This window comes from Phasianus colchicus, chromosome Z (genome assembly GCF_987193195.1).
Source record: "Phasianus colchicus chromosome Z, bPhaCol1.hap1.1, whole genome shotgun sequence".
In the NCBI taxonomy this organism is placed as follows: Eukaryota; Metazoa; Chordata; class Aves; order Galliformes; family Phasianidae; genus Phasianus; species Phasianus colchicus.
Genome location: NC_143476.1, coordinates 32,403,569 through 32,419,907, shown reverse-complemented (window position 1 = coordinate 32,419,907; position 16,339 = coordinate 32,403,569). Strand labels below are relative to the sequence as shown.

The window sequence follows — 16,339 nt, the reverse complement described above, 5'->3', positions numbered from 1 at the left end:
TATGTGCTTTTTTTAAAGCCCTTGTAATCTGTGGAAGTAAATTACAGTAGCAATTATCAAAATACACATAAACCTCAAATTCTTCCACTACTGGCATCCTACCCATTATGTACAATGCAACTTTCTGCCAACAAAGTGCATGACAAATCCAAAATTTTCCTGCAGTAAACCCATTTCACTGCCATTTTATGGACAGTATGGTATGTATTTGTAGGACAAACTTAAACTTTTCAAACATTCATAAACATGGCCAGCAAAAGGATGGGAAACAGGACTCAAGGGCTGTTTCTTGGTGGCTGTATCAAGGGAAAAAAAAAGATATTTTTGAGCAAATCAAATGTTAGGTAATAACCAGCTACTATGTTGATGTTTTTCAGAGCAAGTTCAATAGGTGTCTAACTACTCCAGTAGGTTGGTCATTCTCCTTGAGGAACTATTACACTTGCTTCCGGGAAACTTATGTCCAGAGGAACCATATTCCACCCAATCCTCCACAATTAAAATTGCATTGTGAAGACCTAGGAGTCACTTCTAGATCAACTGAAGTGTCACTTTTAGAAAAGATAAAAAACTGTGGGATCCTGAATCAAGTCCCACAAGCCACATCTCATGACAGAGAAGGACATACTCAGCCTTTAGAAGAGTGTCTTCAGATATACCTGGATAGACTTGTTTATTAAGAAATAAAAACTGCATAGATTTAGGAATGCCACAGTGTTAGGTAGGTGCTGAGTCTAGCTCTGAGAGTTTCAAGAATATTTGTAGGACTAAATGCTCTCAATTGTTGGTGTTGCCTTTTTGCTCAAGGTTGGTGTCCTACAGGACAGCTGGCAGAAACAAAATGTGTGAGCTCTACTCAGCTGTCACCAGCCAAAGCATGTTAGTGTAACCTAGGCTGATAAATTACAAACATTGACATAAGTTGTGAAATACCTGAAGAGTTGTACTGCTTTCAAATGCTTTGGCTGTCAGCAAAAGAAATGTACAGAGGGCATGCAAAGCCTTCAGACAAGAAGTAATGCCACAGAGCCTCCACTTTAGCTGCAGAGTTATTTTCCTAATAAGAACAAATATGATAGACAATGCCATCTCTTCACTGAATTTTACCCTTCTATCCTAACTCCCACAACTACACCAAAAATGTATGTAGAAAATATACCTATATGAACTGCCTTATCTAATATTTTGTTCTGCTTTGTGAACGTTTACAGCTACTTCAGGAAAACATTAGGAGCCTGACCAGCTTGCAGCTCTTAACTCTTCTGAGAATGATTGAATGGCATAAAGAACTGTCTATGCTCTTTTCCCTTGCACTTTCATTTTTTTTTCCTTTAAGTTTTCTTAAAACAGACCCCTGAACTGTGGGACATTTTAGAGCTACTACTCATATTTACATTCACTTTTAGTCATAAGCACACCACCATAATACATTTAACTTGCACTCTATGTGCTCATCATCATTAATTGCAACTTCCACCTAGATAATTGTTTTGAAATTCAGATAAGCGGCTACTACATGTTATCTTAGTCTTTCCTACATGGTTCCTGTAACTTTACTTCTTTTACTAATTGCTCTTCCCTGACTGGACCTAGCCATTAAACTATTAGAAAACAAACTTTCAATGATCACTGACATCAGCGAGAGTGTGTACTAAAATCTCTAATTAGAAATTTCTTTGAGAAATGTCGGCCCCTTTAAATTACCATTAGGATCTTTTCTCTTTTTGAAGTAAAGAACTGAACTTTTCTGGATGAATATGTTTTGCAGATAGACCTGTAAGATGCATGTTAACAATCTACTAGTTACAATATAATTATCTGTGACACAGAACAACAGTAACAGTGCAACAACCACAACACTACACAAGGGGTGGACAAAATCACTGGTCGGTTAACCAGAGACTAACAAGGTATTCACACCATTCCATCAGTTAAAGTTTGCACTTACCAACCTCCACAACACTAGAACAGTTGGGATCTGTGAAGCCTTCAGGACACTCGCATGAGTAAAAGTCATCATTCAGCCCTGACAGACAGATGCCACCATTTTTGCAAGGGTTGGAGTCACACAAGTCCCCTGTGGGTTAAAAGAAGAAAAGATTCTCATAAAAAACTCTGCAGAAGTTATGCACAAGTTGTAAGTATAGTAGACTGTGATTCAGAATGTAGAGGAATGGCTTTGGATATATCATCTTCTGTTCCAGATATATGGACTCTTATATCAGTACATCAGGCTCAGGCATGCCAGTACTGCCAGTACAGTACTGCTGTGCATGGGCCATAGCAGTTAGGCCAGCAGTGTGCTTTTATGTTGATTTTGTATCAGTCACTGGAAGATCATCTGTACATAACTTCAGGATAAAGTTCACCAGTAGAAAGTAAAGCCACTGAAGTATTTTGAGCAACATAATTCTAATGATAAGGTTGCACTCGACTGATGATGTTTAATCTGGAGCTCTACAGTTGAAACCATGCTTCCATAGAGGCTTTCACTCCACACAGAGACCTATCAACACCACGACAAAGATTTGGGCATTCACAGATGTCCAGTGTTCCTCCACAGTCCACTCCACATCCCAAGCAAGTTTACGAAGTTCTTCCACAATGCATTTCTTCTGACTGCAGAGTGAATCAGCCAGTCACAAACAAAACTGCTCTGCTTCAAAACCATGCCATGCTATGAACTAGCTATGCTTCCAGATTTCTTTCGACATGACCAGCACAGGCACTGCAGGTAGTTTCAGTCTTCCTAAATAGGACCAAATGAGCAGGTTTTGCTAATCATTTAATTGTGTGTTTTTTTTTGTTTTTTTTTTTATGAAGACAGCTTCCTAAGTCAGTTAGCATCAAGGTGATCAACACCAGAAAGATGTAAGCTTTGAAAGATGTACCATAAGGCAGCTTCATATGCTCAGCACTTGAATGTGTTTTCAATACTACTGGTATGTGCAATACATTATCAAATAGTATTTGAAGCTGCCTTCCTGAGGAAATATAAAAAAAAGTGCCTGTGCAACTCGTGCAACTCCTCCAATACCCTGAGAGAATCATAGCTTCTTGCAATTCCAGAAATATGCTCAAACACAGGACTGCATCATCTGAAAACATTTGAAATACTTGTTTTTTTCACTTTGAGATCTGATTTAATGTTCATGAGTGAACAGCCTTGTGGATAGCTTCTATTTTCCAGCAAAACAGGTACCTAAACATGATGCATTTTACCTTTCCATTCAGGAAGAACAATACGAGGTAATTTTGTGTCCATTCCCCTGTCAGATAATTGGAAGCAATCCCAAAGAATGCCCTTCGTGCAGACTTAACTTTGTACTTTTTCTCAGAAGTTTAAATACACATTTAGATGACTTTTTTTAAAAAACTATCTCACACTTCATCTTGTAAGACATATTTGTGAGATCTATCGATTTTCATATTTTAATTTCACAATATAATGCGACACAGCATGACATAAACTATGGGAATACAGACCACATAGCTTAATAGCAGATCTCCAAAAGCGAATTTCCTAACATTTAAATATATTATGCCAAAATGTTGAGGTACCTGGTACCTCAAATCTTCTAAGTATAATTATATGATGTATAATCCTGCAAGTAAGTCGAAGTCATTGCTGCTCACAAATGCAAATACATGTTTTTTTTTTCTCCATATAATTTTATTTATTACAAAGCTGCACCATTTTACAGGTAACATATTATATTCCAGAAAGTAGCTATTGCTATTCTACAATATACTCAGTATCATTTTTAGAAATACCAGCAATTTGTATACTTGTTTTGTTCTGTAACAGTTTTGCAGATGCAACTTTAAGCAACATCTACAGATGGGCAATTATTAAAATCTAAGGAGTATCTTACTTTGTATACTTCTTGAAATCGAAAACTTGCCTTTTGCCATGCAGTTGTAGAAAGAAATATGCAAAATCCATTTTTATGTCAGTAGTAGTAACATTTTAATATATTTTGAACTACAGCAATAGTGAGGAGGCCCAGAACATTTCCTACACCTCACTGGCTTAGAGACAGCAGATCAGTGTTTCAAGCATTGTCTAAGAATCACTTAAGTAATTTAACTGATGTATGAAACTTTATAAATTCTGAACATCCGTGGAAAAAAAAAATATTACTTTTTTTACTGATTGTTAGTTTTTTAAATTTCAATCTGTCAACTTTAAATTACCTTCATTACAGTGATTTGTCATGCATCCATCTTCTTGGTATTAACACATATATCCTGAATGTTGTCCAGCTAAAGTTGACATACAGCTATTTAAAAAGAGTCAACAGCATCTTTCTACATCATATGACTACATATAAGTAGACATTATTTTCCTCCCTCTCTGAATCTAAACAAGTTGAGACTTCTCAGCTCAATGCTCATTTCATTATTTGCCATGGATGTTTGTTTTAGAATTCATATGACTTAGGCATTTTGGTCATGAAAGAATAATCACTATGAACTGACTGCTCTGAAAACTGTATTCCCTTGGCTTTAATTAAATAAATAAATTAAATAAAACCTAGAAGGGAAACACTTGTTATGTTAATCCATATGGATATTCTCATTAAAATGAGAGGGAACATGTTTATTAATTTTATCCTGACTTCTTGTTCCTCCGATCTTATTTATGCAACATGAAAAAGAATATGAAAGATAAAAAGATAAACCACTGTATTCATCTGTATGTTTCATATTGATTGACAAACCAAACAAGTTGCTAATTTTCCATTGTAGTTCCAGAATTTGCAATCTCCCACTACAACCACAGCATTTATGCTTAGCTGTGTTGTTTCTATTTCTCTGAAAATTTGTGTGGGCTTTTTAAATCTGAAGTGAACTAATCTGACCCACAGTTTAGAGGTAATAAAGCTGATGTTATCCTCTAACAGTCATTTATTTCCATGTTCAGGAAGTAAATGCATTAAGCGCTCTTTTCACCCAGCCATCTTGACCCAAATTCTGTTGTCAGTTACTGGTATGAATTTGTTGTTGTCATTAAATTATACCACAGAAATGAAAAGAGTGCAGCATGCAGCACACCTCTGAAGAAAATTGGTCTATCAAAAAGAGTGAACATAAACAATAACATAAGCAGTGAATACAGAAAATATTTTTGGAAAAAATCCTGACTTCTGTGAAAATAATTTCCATTTTTATTCAGAGGTAATCACTAAACTAAGAACTCTGAACTCTCTATACATATTGAATAATTTACAGCAAAATTCTGTTATGTTTTAATAAATGTTACACATAAGAAGTATTATTACGAGTGTTTGTATTTGCTGCTTATGTCTCCTACATTGTTTTTTTTCTCCAATGGTAGGATCTGGTATCATTGGGTGCATAACCACCATGGTCAGCTCAGGACTAACATCCTATCTGTACTCAGAACTTATGGTCACCCAGATGTCTAAAAACTCTCCCAAAGACACTAAAATATCTAATATCCATGCTCACAGGGAAATGCAGCATTCAACTTTTTGGTCCAGTTACCAATGACATCAGCTATCAATGGATCTATACAAGAAAAAACCTTAACTGTTTCTAGTCAGTTTTACAGTAGGATTACAAATGGCATATGCCTTTGTTTCATGTTACTGTTTTAAATGACCATTTGTCTAGAGTGTGGCAAGCTTAGTTTATAACACTTTTGCTATTTTGTAGTTGAGTTAACAAGTAATGAGCATGCAACTCCTCCACAGCTTTTGGAAAAAATCACGGGAATGTCAGAACATCTGCAAAGACTAACTGTCAAATCAGACAAAAAAAAAAAAACACAATAATAATTTTTGCACGCCTATATCATTCATATAACACTAAAGAGGGAAAACACGTACTCTGGACAGCAATGGTTGAAATAAAACCAGTATGACATCAAATATGATGCTTTCAGAGCATCATATGTCTGAGCAAGTGCACAGACACAAGCAAGCAGTAGTTCTGTGTAAAACTAAAGTCTCTGCAAACCTGCATGCTCAAATTAGTAAAACTCACTTAAAATGTTAGCACTCTTATTTATGACTTAGTGCCTGTGAAATTGTGCAGAACAAAATAAATGTCACCTTTGAATCAACAATATTCCCCTCAATTTACATTTTACGCCTCTTGAGAGGCCATTTATGCTGAAATATTGAACACTAATTTGTTATTCTACTCACTTTGATGTACAGGATTTGATTTTAAAGGCTCTGCACTTACGAAAAAAAGCTTATATGTCTGCACTTTGTTTTAAGAAACTGATTAAAGGATTTGTTACCATTCAAGTACTGTGTTGCACATGACACAACCTTTAACACAACAGTAGTTTCAGAATTTAACCACAGAGTCACTGTAAATGGGAACAAAATAAAGGGAAAAATTATATCCTTAGAGCAATTCTTACATTACTGTACTTTGAGCTAGTAACTTGATATAGTGAAAGATAATACGCTGTTTGCATGCAATTCTATAAATTAAACAGACACAATATGCAGAACACTGCTATTTAAAAACAAAAAGTCAAAAACAATATGAAAAGCAAATCATAGCACGCATTAAAAAAAAAAAAAAAAACATTACAAAAAGGGTCCAATAAAGAATACAGGTGTGAAGTAAAAATAATTCATATTTTTTTCTGTGTCTGGCTAAACATGCACCTTCTATTATGCAGCAATTCAAGCATTAAGGTAATGTCCCAGTTTGTGCATAAATTTTTTTTCTACAAGTATTGCTGCCATTATTTCATCCTAGGGAATCTCTCAGACTGTAAAATCTTACAAGGTCAAACTTTTCAGATTTGGTGCAAGATAGAAAAGAACTAAGGAAAATAAGTTTGCTTGCTTCTCCACAAAACTGCCCAAACTCACAACCACTTTGAATTTACCTCTTTTAGGGTACCTTTCCTTGAAGTTTCATGTTTTATGTGTAGGTATATAAAGGAGTAGGTATATAAAACATACGGGTGTATATGTATAGTTCCTCCTTTTTGCACGATATCCTGCATGGATGAGTTAAAATTCAAATGATGTCAGAGTACACTGGACTGAGGAGCAAACATATATCTAAGTGATCAGATTATGCATTTTCAGGATTTGTTCTTTTTTCCTCACATCTTCAGCTTTTAAAAAACTTTCTTAAGGAAAAAATCTCAGAATCATTTGTCCATGCTGTCTTTGGAAATCACTAGTGGTTAAGAATAAAAAAGCAAGACAGAAAGAATAAAATGAAGATTAAAATTTCGAGTACATACTCGAAATTGGTATTTTACTGAAGAACTCTCACTCCTTCTCAAAACTCAGTTAAAAACATACAACAAAGCTGAAATAAAGAGGTTAAACTGTAATTCTCTAGTAGCAATTAGGCTTGACTGCCTGCTTCTGTCCATGAAGAATAACTCAATTAGTGACATGATTTAACTTGTATTAAATGCCATCACTGAGACACTGTAAATCCACTCCACTCTCTGACACATTTTCACATAACCATTCTTAAGCCACACTCTTTAAACAAGATGCTGAATATATGACACACTCCTTTCCACAAGCAGATATCCACTGGTGGAATAACAATTGCAAAGGATTTGAAACTTCACGTTTCCATATAGAGTATTTTTGATCCTGTAAGGCCCCATAAACTGCTATATGAAGCTCTACTGAATAGCGCAGTACTTTGCTTGACAGCAAAGGACAACTTGAAAGAAGGAATTCAGCTGCTGTATATAAATAATGCAGCACACCATGATGGTAGCAGTTAGCCCATCAATCCTTGACAAGAACAGAAATTCAGAGTTTATGGATACAATTTTTCTGATACGAAGACTAAAGAAGATGCACTGTGCAAACCAAGAAGTACCATCCACAACCACAGGCATGCATTACTTTGTAAAGCACTCTCAGTTGTTTTGCTGTATAATTACATAGATCAGTCAGTTACCATTAGTACTTGATAATCAATTTGCTATCACAGATCACTAACGACTGCAAAGGAATAAAAGAAAAAAGAATCACTTTGTCTGTTCCTGGGACACATCTAAGTGGCAAAAGCTCGGGTACAGTGTCTTGAATCAGGGACAGGAGAAGCATCTGAAGCACTACTCACAAACTCATTAGCCTGAAATGATTATAATTTTCTTCAACTACCTTTTAATACATAAAATGATAACTGTTATCGTTTCTGGCAGAAGTGATACTGTAAGAAACATCTGCTTGAAAAAATGAAAAAAAAAGTCCTAAAAAAAAAAAAAAATCACATGGACTCAGATCACAGATTATAAAACGGGAAAAAAAAATCGTGAAAGAAAAAAGGCAGTGTGTTTTTGGGAACATTTTCTTCTGTAATTTAAGATCACAGCACATCCTGTGAAATAATAGGTATGAAAAAGCACCCTTATTTATTATTTGACATCCATACATTAAATATACCCATTAATGCATTTAGTATACATTATATATTGAAGTAGTGAGATTTACAAAAACTTATACTGAAGTAAACACAACAATACTGTAGGAGTCCATGGAGATGCAGACGCCCATCAAAACAAAAGGCATGACAAAACTGGGAGGTAAACGGTTGCAAATGTAATGAACGTTAGGAACTCAGGGTGCTACTCACAGATGTATTTGGATAGGTATACCAGCCTTTACTAGTACGTTACATAATGGGTGCTACAGAGCTGACGCCACTGATAGGGAGAACTGGACCCTTGTTCTTACCTAAAACAAGAACTATATTTTTATTCAGTTCTCTATACTGCTACATGAAATATAGCTTATTTTAAAAGTCCACTCTAAAGAAATAAAATGAATAGCTACTCTCTTTCATGAGAACCGAACTTGTTACTAGGAAGAAATCTCCAGTTGGCACCAAACAATAAACAGCCCAGAAAATAACCAGTCAATAGAAATTTTGTCTCAGGGTAGTACAAATGAGCCCCAGTCTTGAACCCCAACAGAGCACCTAAACTTCAGAAGAAGATTGAGAAATTACTTGCTAACACTAGCAGATTCATGTTAAAATCAATTTTCAGAAAAAAAGCTTTAATAGCTTTCTGATTTACAGAATCATCTGTACAGTGTTCAAGTTCAAATCCATTTCCCCACAGCTGAACCACTGTTGAGAAGCAGAACAATAAATCATATTAAAGACACACCTGTGTATAGATGCAAAATGTGAACATGAGAACAGATGAGCTCTGCAGTTCTTTTAAGGAACTTGTAAACTGCTACTCAGATTCAATGGTGAGGCAGCTAATTTGCTTTTCCTAAGTTAAAAAGAGAACTTGTATCTCTTATTATTTGAAAGAGAAGTTACCATTTTCTAGATCTGTAGCTCAGGTGCTTCTATTCTGCCTGTGTGCCTGCTGATTTGGTTATTATGCAGGTAGAAGGTCCAGCTAACTTCCTAACTTCAATATTCATGTCAGATTGTTGGCATAGTTTCAGAAAATATATAATTGGGTATCGCACAATCAGAGAATGACAGAATCACAGAGGTTGGAAGGGTCCTCTGGAGAACATCTAGCCCAACTTCCTGCTAAGGCAGGCTCCCTGCAGTAGGTTATGCAGGAAAGTATTTAAGTGGCTCTTGAATATTTTCAGAGGAGACTCCAATAGCTTGTTTCAGTGCTCTGTCACCCTCACAGTAAAGAAATTTTTCCTCATGTGTGTATGTAACCTCCTGCGTTCCATTCTGTGCCCACTGCCCCTTGTCCTGTCACTGGGCACCACTGAAAAGAGTCTGGCCCTATTCACTTGACTCCCACCATTGATACTTACAAACATTGATAAGATCCCCTGTCAGTCTTCTCTAGGCTGAATAGTTCGAGGTCTCACAGTCATTTATCGTAATGGAAATGCACCAGGCTTCTCATCATTTTTTAGGTCCTCTGCTGGTCTCTATCCAGTAGTTCACTGTCTTTCTTGAACTGAGGCGCCCAGAACTGGACTAAGTTCGTTAGATGTGGCCTCACTGGGGCAGAGTGAAGGAGGAATCACCTCCCTCAACCTATTGGCCACAGCCTTTTTTAATGCATTTCAGGCTACCGCATGCTTTCCTGGCCACAAAAGCACACTGCTGGCACACGGTCAATCAGAAGTCTACCAGGAGATCCAAATTCTTCTCCACAGAGCTCCTTTCCAGCAGGCCAGTCCCTAACTTGTACTGATGCATGAAGTTATTATTCCCCAAATGTAGGACTCTACACTTACCCTTGCTGAACCCCATTAAAGTTCAGCTTTCCATCCCAACCCTCCAGCCTGTCCACTCGTGCTGAATGGCAGCACAACCTTCCAGTGTGTCAGCCATTCCTCCCAGCTTTGCATGATCTGCAAATCTGCTGAGGCTACCTTCTATCCCTTTCTATCAATGAAGATGGTAAACAAGACTGGACCCAGCACATATCCTGGGGTACACAGCTTGTACAGGTCTCTAACTAGACTCTGTGCTGCTGGATCATAACATTCTGTGACTCTTGACAGTCATCCAGCTCTCAGTCCACCCCGCTCATCTATCCTAGACTTCTTAAGCCTATCTACAGGGACATTACGGGAAACAGTGTAAAAAGCATTCCTGAAGTCAAGGTACACAAGATTCACCGCTCTCCCTTCATCTACTGAGCCCATTATGATATTGTGGAAGACTAACAGGTTGGTCAAACATTATTTTTCCGTTGGTGAACCCATTTTGGCCACTTCTCTTTCATTTACTTGGAAATTAAATCCAGAATAGGTAGTCCCATAACCTTTCCATGGACAGAAGTCAGGCTGACAGGCCTGTAATTTCCCAAGTCCTCCTTCCTGCTCTTTTTGAAGACTAGAGTGACACTAGTTTTCCTCCAGTCTTCAAGCACCATTCCCATTCTCCATGACTTTTCAAAGATGGTACAGAGTGGTTTGCTAAACACTTCTGCCAACTCCCTCAGCTCTTCTTGGAGCTCATGGATTTGTTTGCGTCAAGTTTGCCTAGACAATTTCTGACCAAATTCTTCTCAACCAGATGACTTCCCTTCTCTAGGCACTCTGGAGATCATGGGATGCCTGAAGGTCAATCTTAGCAGAAAAGTCTGAAGCAAAGAAAGCATTCCATAAGTATTCCTTCTCAGGATCCTGAGTTACCAGGATCAAAGTGGCCACAGTTGCCAGAAGTGGGCCCATATTTTCCCTACCTTTTCTATTGCTACTGCTACAGTTAAAAGAAACTCTTCTTGCTGTCTTTGACCTCCTCTGCCAGATTTAATTCCAAGCCTTTGTCATTACATCCTTGCATTTCCTGACAATATTCCCATATTTCTCCAAGTGGTCAGACCCCTTTTCCACATGCCATAAACTTTTTCCATTTGAGTTTTTCCATTATCTCTTTGCTCATCCGTGTTAAAGTTCAACTGTGGGTCTTCTGTTATCTTTGCCTGATTTCAAACTCTTATGGATGCATCAATGTTAAGCTTAGAGAAAGCGGTACTTGAATGTCACCCAGATCCCTTATGCCCTCTTACCTTTCAATATTATTACCTATGGGATACCTCAAAGAAGGGCCTTGAAGAGGTCAAAGCTGACTCTCCTGAAGAGAGTGTGGAATCCTACTTATTATCTAATTTCTTCCATGTAAGATCTCAAATTCCACTATTTCATAGCCACTGCATGCAAGGCTACCTTCAAAATTCACATTCCCAACCAGTCCTTCCCTGTTCTTACAAACAAGACCCAGCAACACACCTCTCCTCTTTGGCTCCTCTACTATCTGTGTCAGAATTATCTTCCACTATCTTGACTGTGAATGCTTCCTAATGTTGCTTTTCCAACAGTTATCAATGGACTGAAGTCCCCCCCATGAGAACCAGTGCCTGTGGTCATGTGGCTACTTCCAGCTGTTTGTAGAAAGCCTCATGAACTTCATCCTCCTAATCAGGTGGCCTGTAGTACACACACATAATGGTGTCATACATATTAGTTTGCCCCTTAATTCTCACCCTTAAGCTTTCACTTGCTCATCATTCATCCCTAGGCAGAGTTCGATATATTCATGTTGCTCTCCCACATAAAGAGCAAATCCATCACTTCATTGTTCTGGTCTATCCTTCCTAAAAAGCATATCAAGGAAAATAGCAGTATCGCTAACTCCAAATATCCAGATCTGAATTAGATGCAATCTCAGAATTAAAAAAAATAAAAAAATGAAAAATCATGATTTTATCACAGGTCTTATGGAAGTTGAGGTGGTTGTTTCTTTTTCTGAAAGCCTCAGGGATCAAGAGATTGTACTTACACACTATAAAGAAACAGTACCTGCAGCTTGTATCTGTGAATTGGGACTGCAAAATACTTCTGTGAAATAGTCCTAAATATTTCTTTAAATTTTAGTTTTTCTTGCTTAGCCATCTGGGGAGATGCACCAGCTGATTTTCTAAAATCTGGGATGGCATTATGAAAACATAACCAGATTTTTATAATCAGAGAATTTTCATTAGAATAACACTATAGGATTTTGCTGAAGCATTAATCCAGGGTGAAGATAAAGAGCTGTCTTAAGCTTTGGATTTAGTCTAGTAGTACAATACTGTAAAAGTGTGTCCCTACTTTCAGGGTTAGAATACAGTCCTCAAGTAATGCCTGCAGGGATTAATTTCTATCATAATAAATCCCCTCCTGCCTTAAAAAGTATAATCTCTCCCCTTTCTAAAGGTCTACAGCATGAGCTACTTTCTTCATTTGAATGTGAAAGAGCAGTAGGTCACTGTACTTCAGCCTCCAGTGCTACAGGCTTTTCAAGCATCTGAAAGCTGACAATATGAAATACAAGCAGAAATAGAAAACAGCTTAAAAAGTAAACTCTTCTCCCTTTTTTAGGTTACAGAGAGTTCATTTCTATGTCAAGTGTCTCTTTGGGGAAAAAAAATGAACTTTTCCTGTCAATTCAAATCATTATTAGTAAGAAATGGATCAAAAGTGATTAAAAGAGGAGCGTGGTTATATAATGTACTTCTGAATATTTCTGCAACTTGTGGAAGAGATTTTGTGCATCCACTGTGATGAGGATCTGGGGAATGCCACCACACACTGAGACTGTTTCACTGGAGGAAAAGAGATATGTTCCCCTATGCTGGCTGACCAACACTATCAGTTTCAGATCACACCCAGCCTCTGCTGACAGGAATGACTTCCCTATGCAAGCAGGAAAGTAGATGAATGCCTTTAGTGCATACACCCAGACCCCTACCAATACAACCTCTCATAACATAGTTGGCAAAAAGCTGGCAAAAAAAACAATACCCAGGTACACCTCATATACATTTACTGGCCTTATGCAGCAAGGATTCTGTAGTGGGGGTGCTGCAGGGATGTTCTGTGTGAGCAGAGCCCAGCAGTGCTCCAAGATAGCACAGCAGCTCCAGCTGCTCCAGCAGGGACCTGCCACTGCCAGAGCTGAGCCGTGAGCGATGCTGGGTGTGCTCTGGGAGAGCAGCGTTAAGGGAGGAAACACCGCTGTGTGACAGCAGCTGGGAGAGAGGGGTGAGCAATGGGAGAGAAGCGGCCCTGCAGGCACCGAGGGCAGTGCAGGGGGAGGGCAGGAGGTGCTGCAGGCGCCGAGCAGCAGCTCCCTGCAGCCCAGGAGAGGCTCGTGGAGGAGCAGGCTGTACCTCCAGATCTCGCCCTGCAGCCACGGAGGAGCCCCGGTGCAGCAGTGGGTGAGGCCTGGAGGAGGCACAGCCCATATCCCCACAAAAGCATCTCGGGCCGGAGCTGCAGCCTGAGGAGAGCAACCCGTGGTGCAGCAGGAAGGCTGGGGGAGCTGCTGCCTGTGGGGATCATGAAGTGACCTGAAGTGGCAGGGGCACAGTTTCCATGAAGAGGCAGCAGAACCAAAACATGGTGAACTGACCCCATTTCCCTGAACTACTGAGGGTGAATACGTAGAAGAGGGTGTACATGGGGAAGGTGTTTTTAGTTTATTTTTAGTTCTTACTGCTCCTGTTTATTTATTATTATCTGTTGACAATAAATTACATTAATCTACCTATGTCGAGTCTGGTTTGCTTGAGACAGTATTTTGTGAGCAACCTCCCTGTCCTTACCTCAACTCCTTGAGCCCTTTTTTATGACACTTTCTCCCCTTACTCCTTTGAGGAGGGGGAGTGAGAAAGTACCATGGTGGAGTTTAGCTGACTATCAGTGTGAAACCACCACAGCACTGATCTGATTGCAGCTGTCAGTCATATCTGCCATGTTGACAGACTTACCTACCAGTCATCAGCATGTTAACCAACCAACCAGTAGATGTGCACCTGTTCAGAATTACAGAGTGATCAATGGTTATGAAAAGGGAGAGAATAAGAGCTTAAGCAGAGAGATTCTATACAAAGCACTTAGATCAAAGTGTTTTATCTCTCCGTTGTGTTTTGCTCAGTCAAAACTTTCAGAAACACAGCAAATCACGATGTGAATATTATCATTTCCAGTTACTTGTTCTTTGCTTTCAAACTTGATCAGGTATTATGAGTGGCATTTCTCAGTATACTACTACTATTTCATGCTTTTTTTGCAGATTTCCTGGTACAGCTTTAGGTATTTCCCAGAAAAAGGACTTTCTGCAAAAGAACAAACCACACCAAACTAAAACATGCTTTACTTGCCAAATAATTGTTAAAATCTTTCTGATTTTCTTTCACTTTTTACATCTCATTTTTTTATTTTTCATTTATCCTTTTTGTGCCCCACCATCTCCTTGGTTCATTATTTAAAACCACCAGAGTATGTGCGAATGTATATATACACACACATACACTTAGCTGCATCCTTCCACGTGCACTATATTTATGGAAATAAGAATGTTTTCTTTTCCCTTTGCTCTATATTTGAAAAAAATTAAGGTACTGGTTGCTAGGCAATTAGTAGTTTCCTCAGTGCTGGCAAATTTATCTTTTCTTATCCAACATAAATCCAATTTTGAAAGCTGAGCAATTAAAAAGTCATCATTAACTGTTTTTAAAACTCATTACATTCATTATATCCTTCTATCTTCACTAGAATGGTATAACATAATACAATATGAATTCTAAACATATTCTTATTACTGTTTGGAAAGAATTCACCATCTATCTCTATTTACTTCTATTTTTTTATACACACTCTTAAATAGTTTACTTGGTCACATTTTAAAGTGCCAACAGTATTTGAGAAATGGGTGCCACTTAATATCCCAAGTTAGGTAGCTAGCTAAAACACAGAACATGCAGAGGCATTACACACCTTTCAAAATTTTGAAAAAATCCTCTAAGTATCAGCTGCATACATGAAAGCCCTTAAATATATGTCTCATATACACGAAATATATTCATTTATGTTAAAACATACACTTTCATCTCCATCAGAAGTTTGAAGACATGTAAGAAAAATGCAGGAATATTCTGTTTTCAATTATTATTCCAAACTGGAAAACATTTAAAAACAGGCCACCTGAAGCAGCTGGCTTTGGCTATGTATGAATTATAAAACCACTGGGCAAAGCGTAAGTGGATCAATATTTCAAAGTTTTCTGTGCTCAGGCTTCTGTATCTAAATTATATGAAGCCTATGGATTTTGTTACAGGTTTAGTGCCCCAAAACCAAGTCATTGGATCAGATCCTTAAGCATGTAGAGGTCTTAAGGGGTATTTGGTATCCATGAGAGCAGAGCTTGTGGTCTGAAGTCCTCAGAAATTAATGTAGCTCACACATACCAGAACCACTTTGCAGAGTGAGTTGCAGAGTACCTGCAAAGCAAGTACTGGATTTGGAGGCAATTGTGTGACTCACTTCCAATGCTCTCTGGCATGCTTGAAAACTACTTTAAAAGAAATGCAGGCACTGAACACACTTCCCCACTGAAGTTCTTCTCCAGTAAGCTCGTCTCTTGTACATTACTAAAGAGATGAAACCAAATATTTGCAAGTTTCCATTGTTATAACTGCCTGATCTTACTTCATTCACTTCATGCATTTTTATTGGCTACAGAGATGTTTAAATCTATCCTCATATCAGTTCTGTCACACAAAAATAGAAATGTCACCAGCAGAGATACAACAGTACTGCTGGTTTTCATCATTTTCTTTCAGTCTCTGTAAGACAGTGATGCTACTGAACACATTCAGAATAATAATTAGGCAATGAAGATATGTGCCCCTCCTGTGAAAAATATGAAATAATAATGACATTAGAACTGTCAGCTACAATAAAGAAGCAATTTTGTTTATTTCAGATGATGTAGCTAGCAGTAACATTGCAGCTCCATGGATGAATGATGCACATTCCTTTGGTAATTTTTGCAAAGAATCTCTGGAAAGATGTGCATATATATTGTTTAAAATATTGGG

General features: G+C 38.0%; 1 protein-coding gene across 1 annotated transcript in view; it reads right to left on the bottom strand.

Annotated features, from left to right (window-relative positions):
• EDIL3 (EGF like and discoidin domains 3) overlaps positions 1 to 16,339 on the bottom strand; it is a 270,698-nt gene that overhangs the window by 189,107 nt on the left and 65,252 nt on the right. Inside the window, exon 2 of the mRNA XM_090131571.1 lies at positions 1,949 to 2,077. Within this exon, the coding sequence (XP_089987697.1) occupies positions 1,949 to 2,077 (129 nt within the window). The remainder of the gene's footprint in view (positions 1 to 1,948; positions 2,078 to 16,339) is intronic.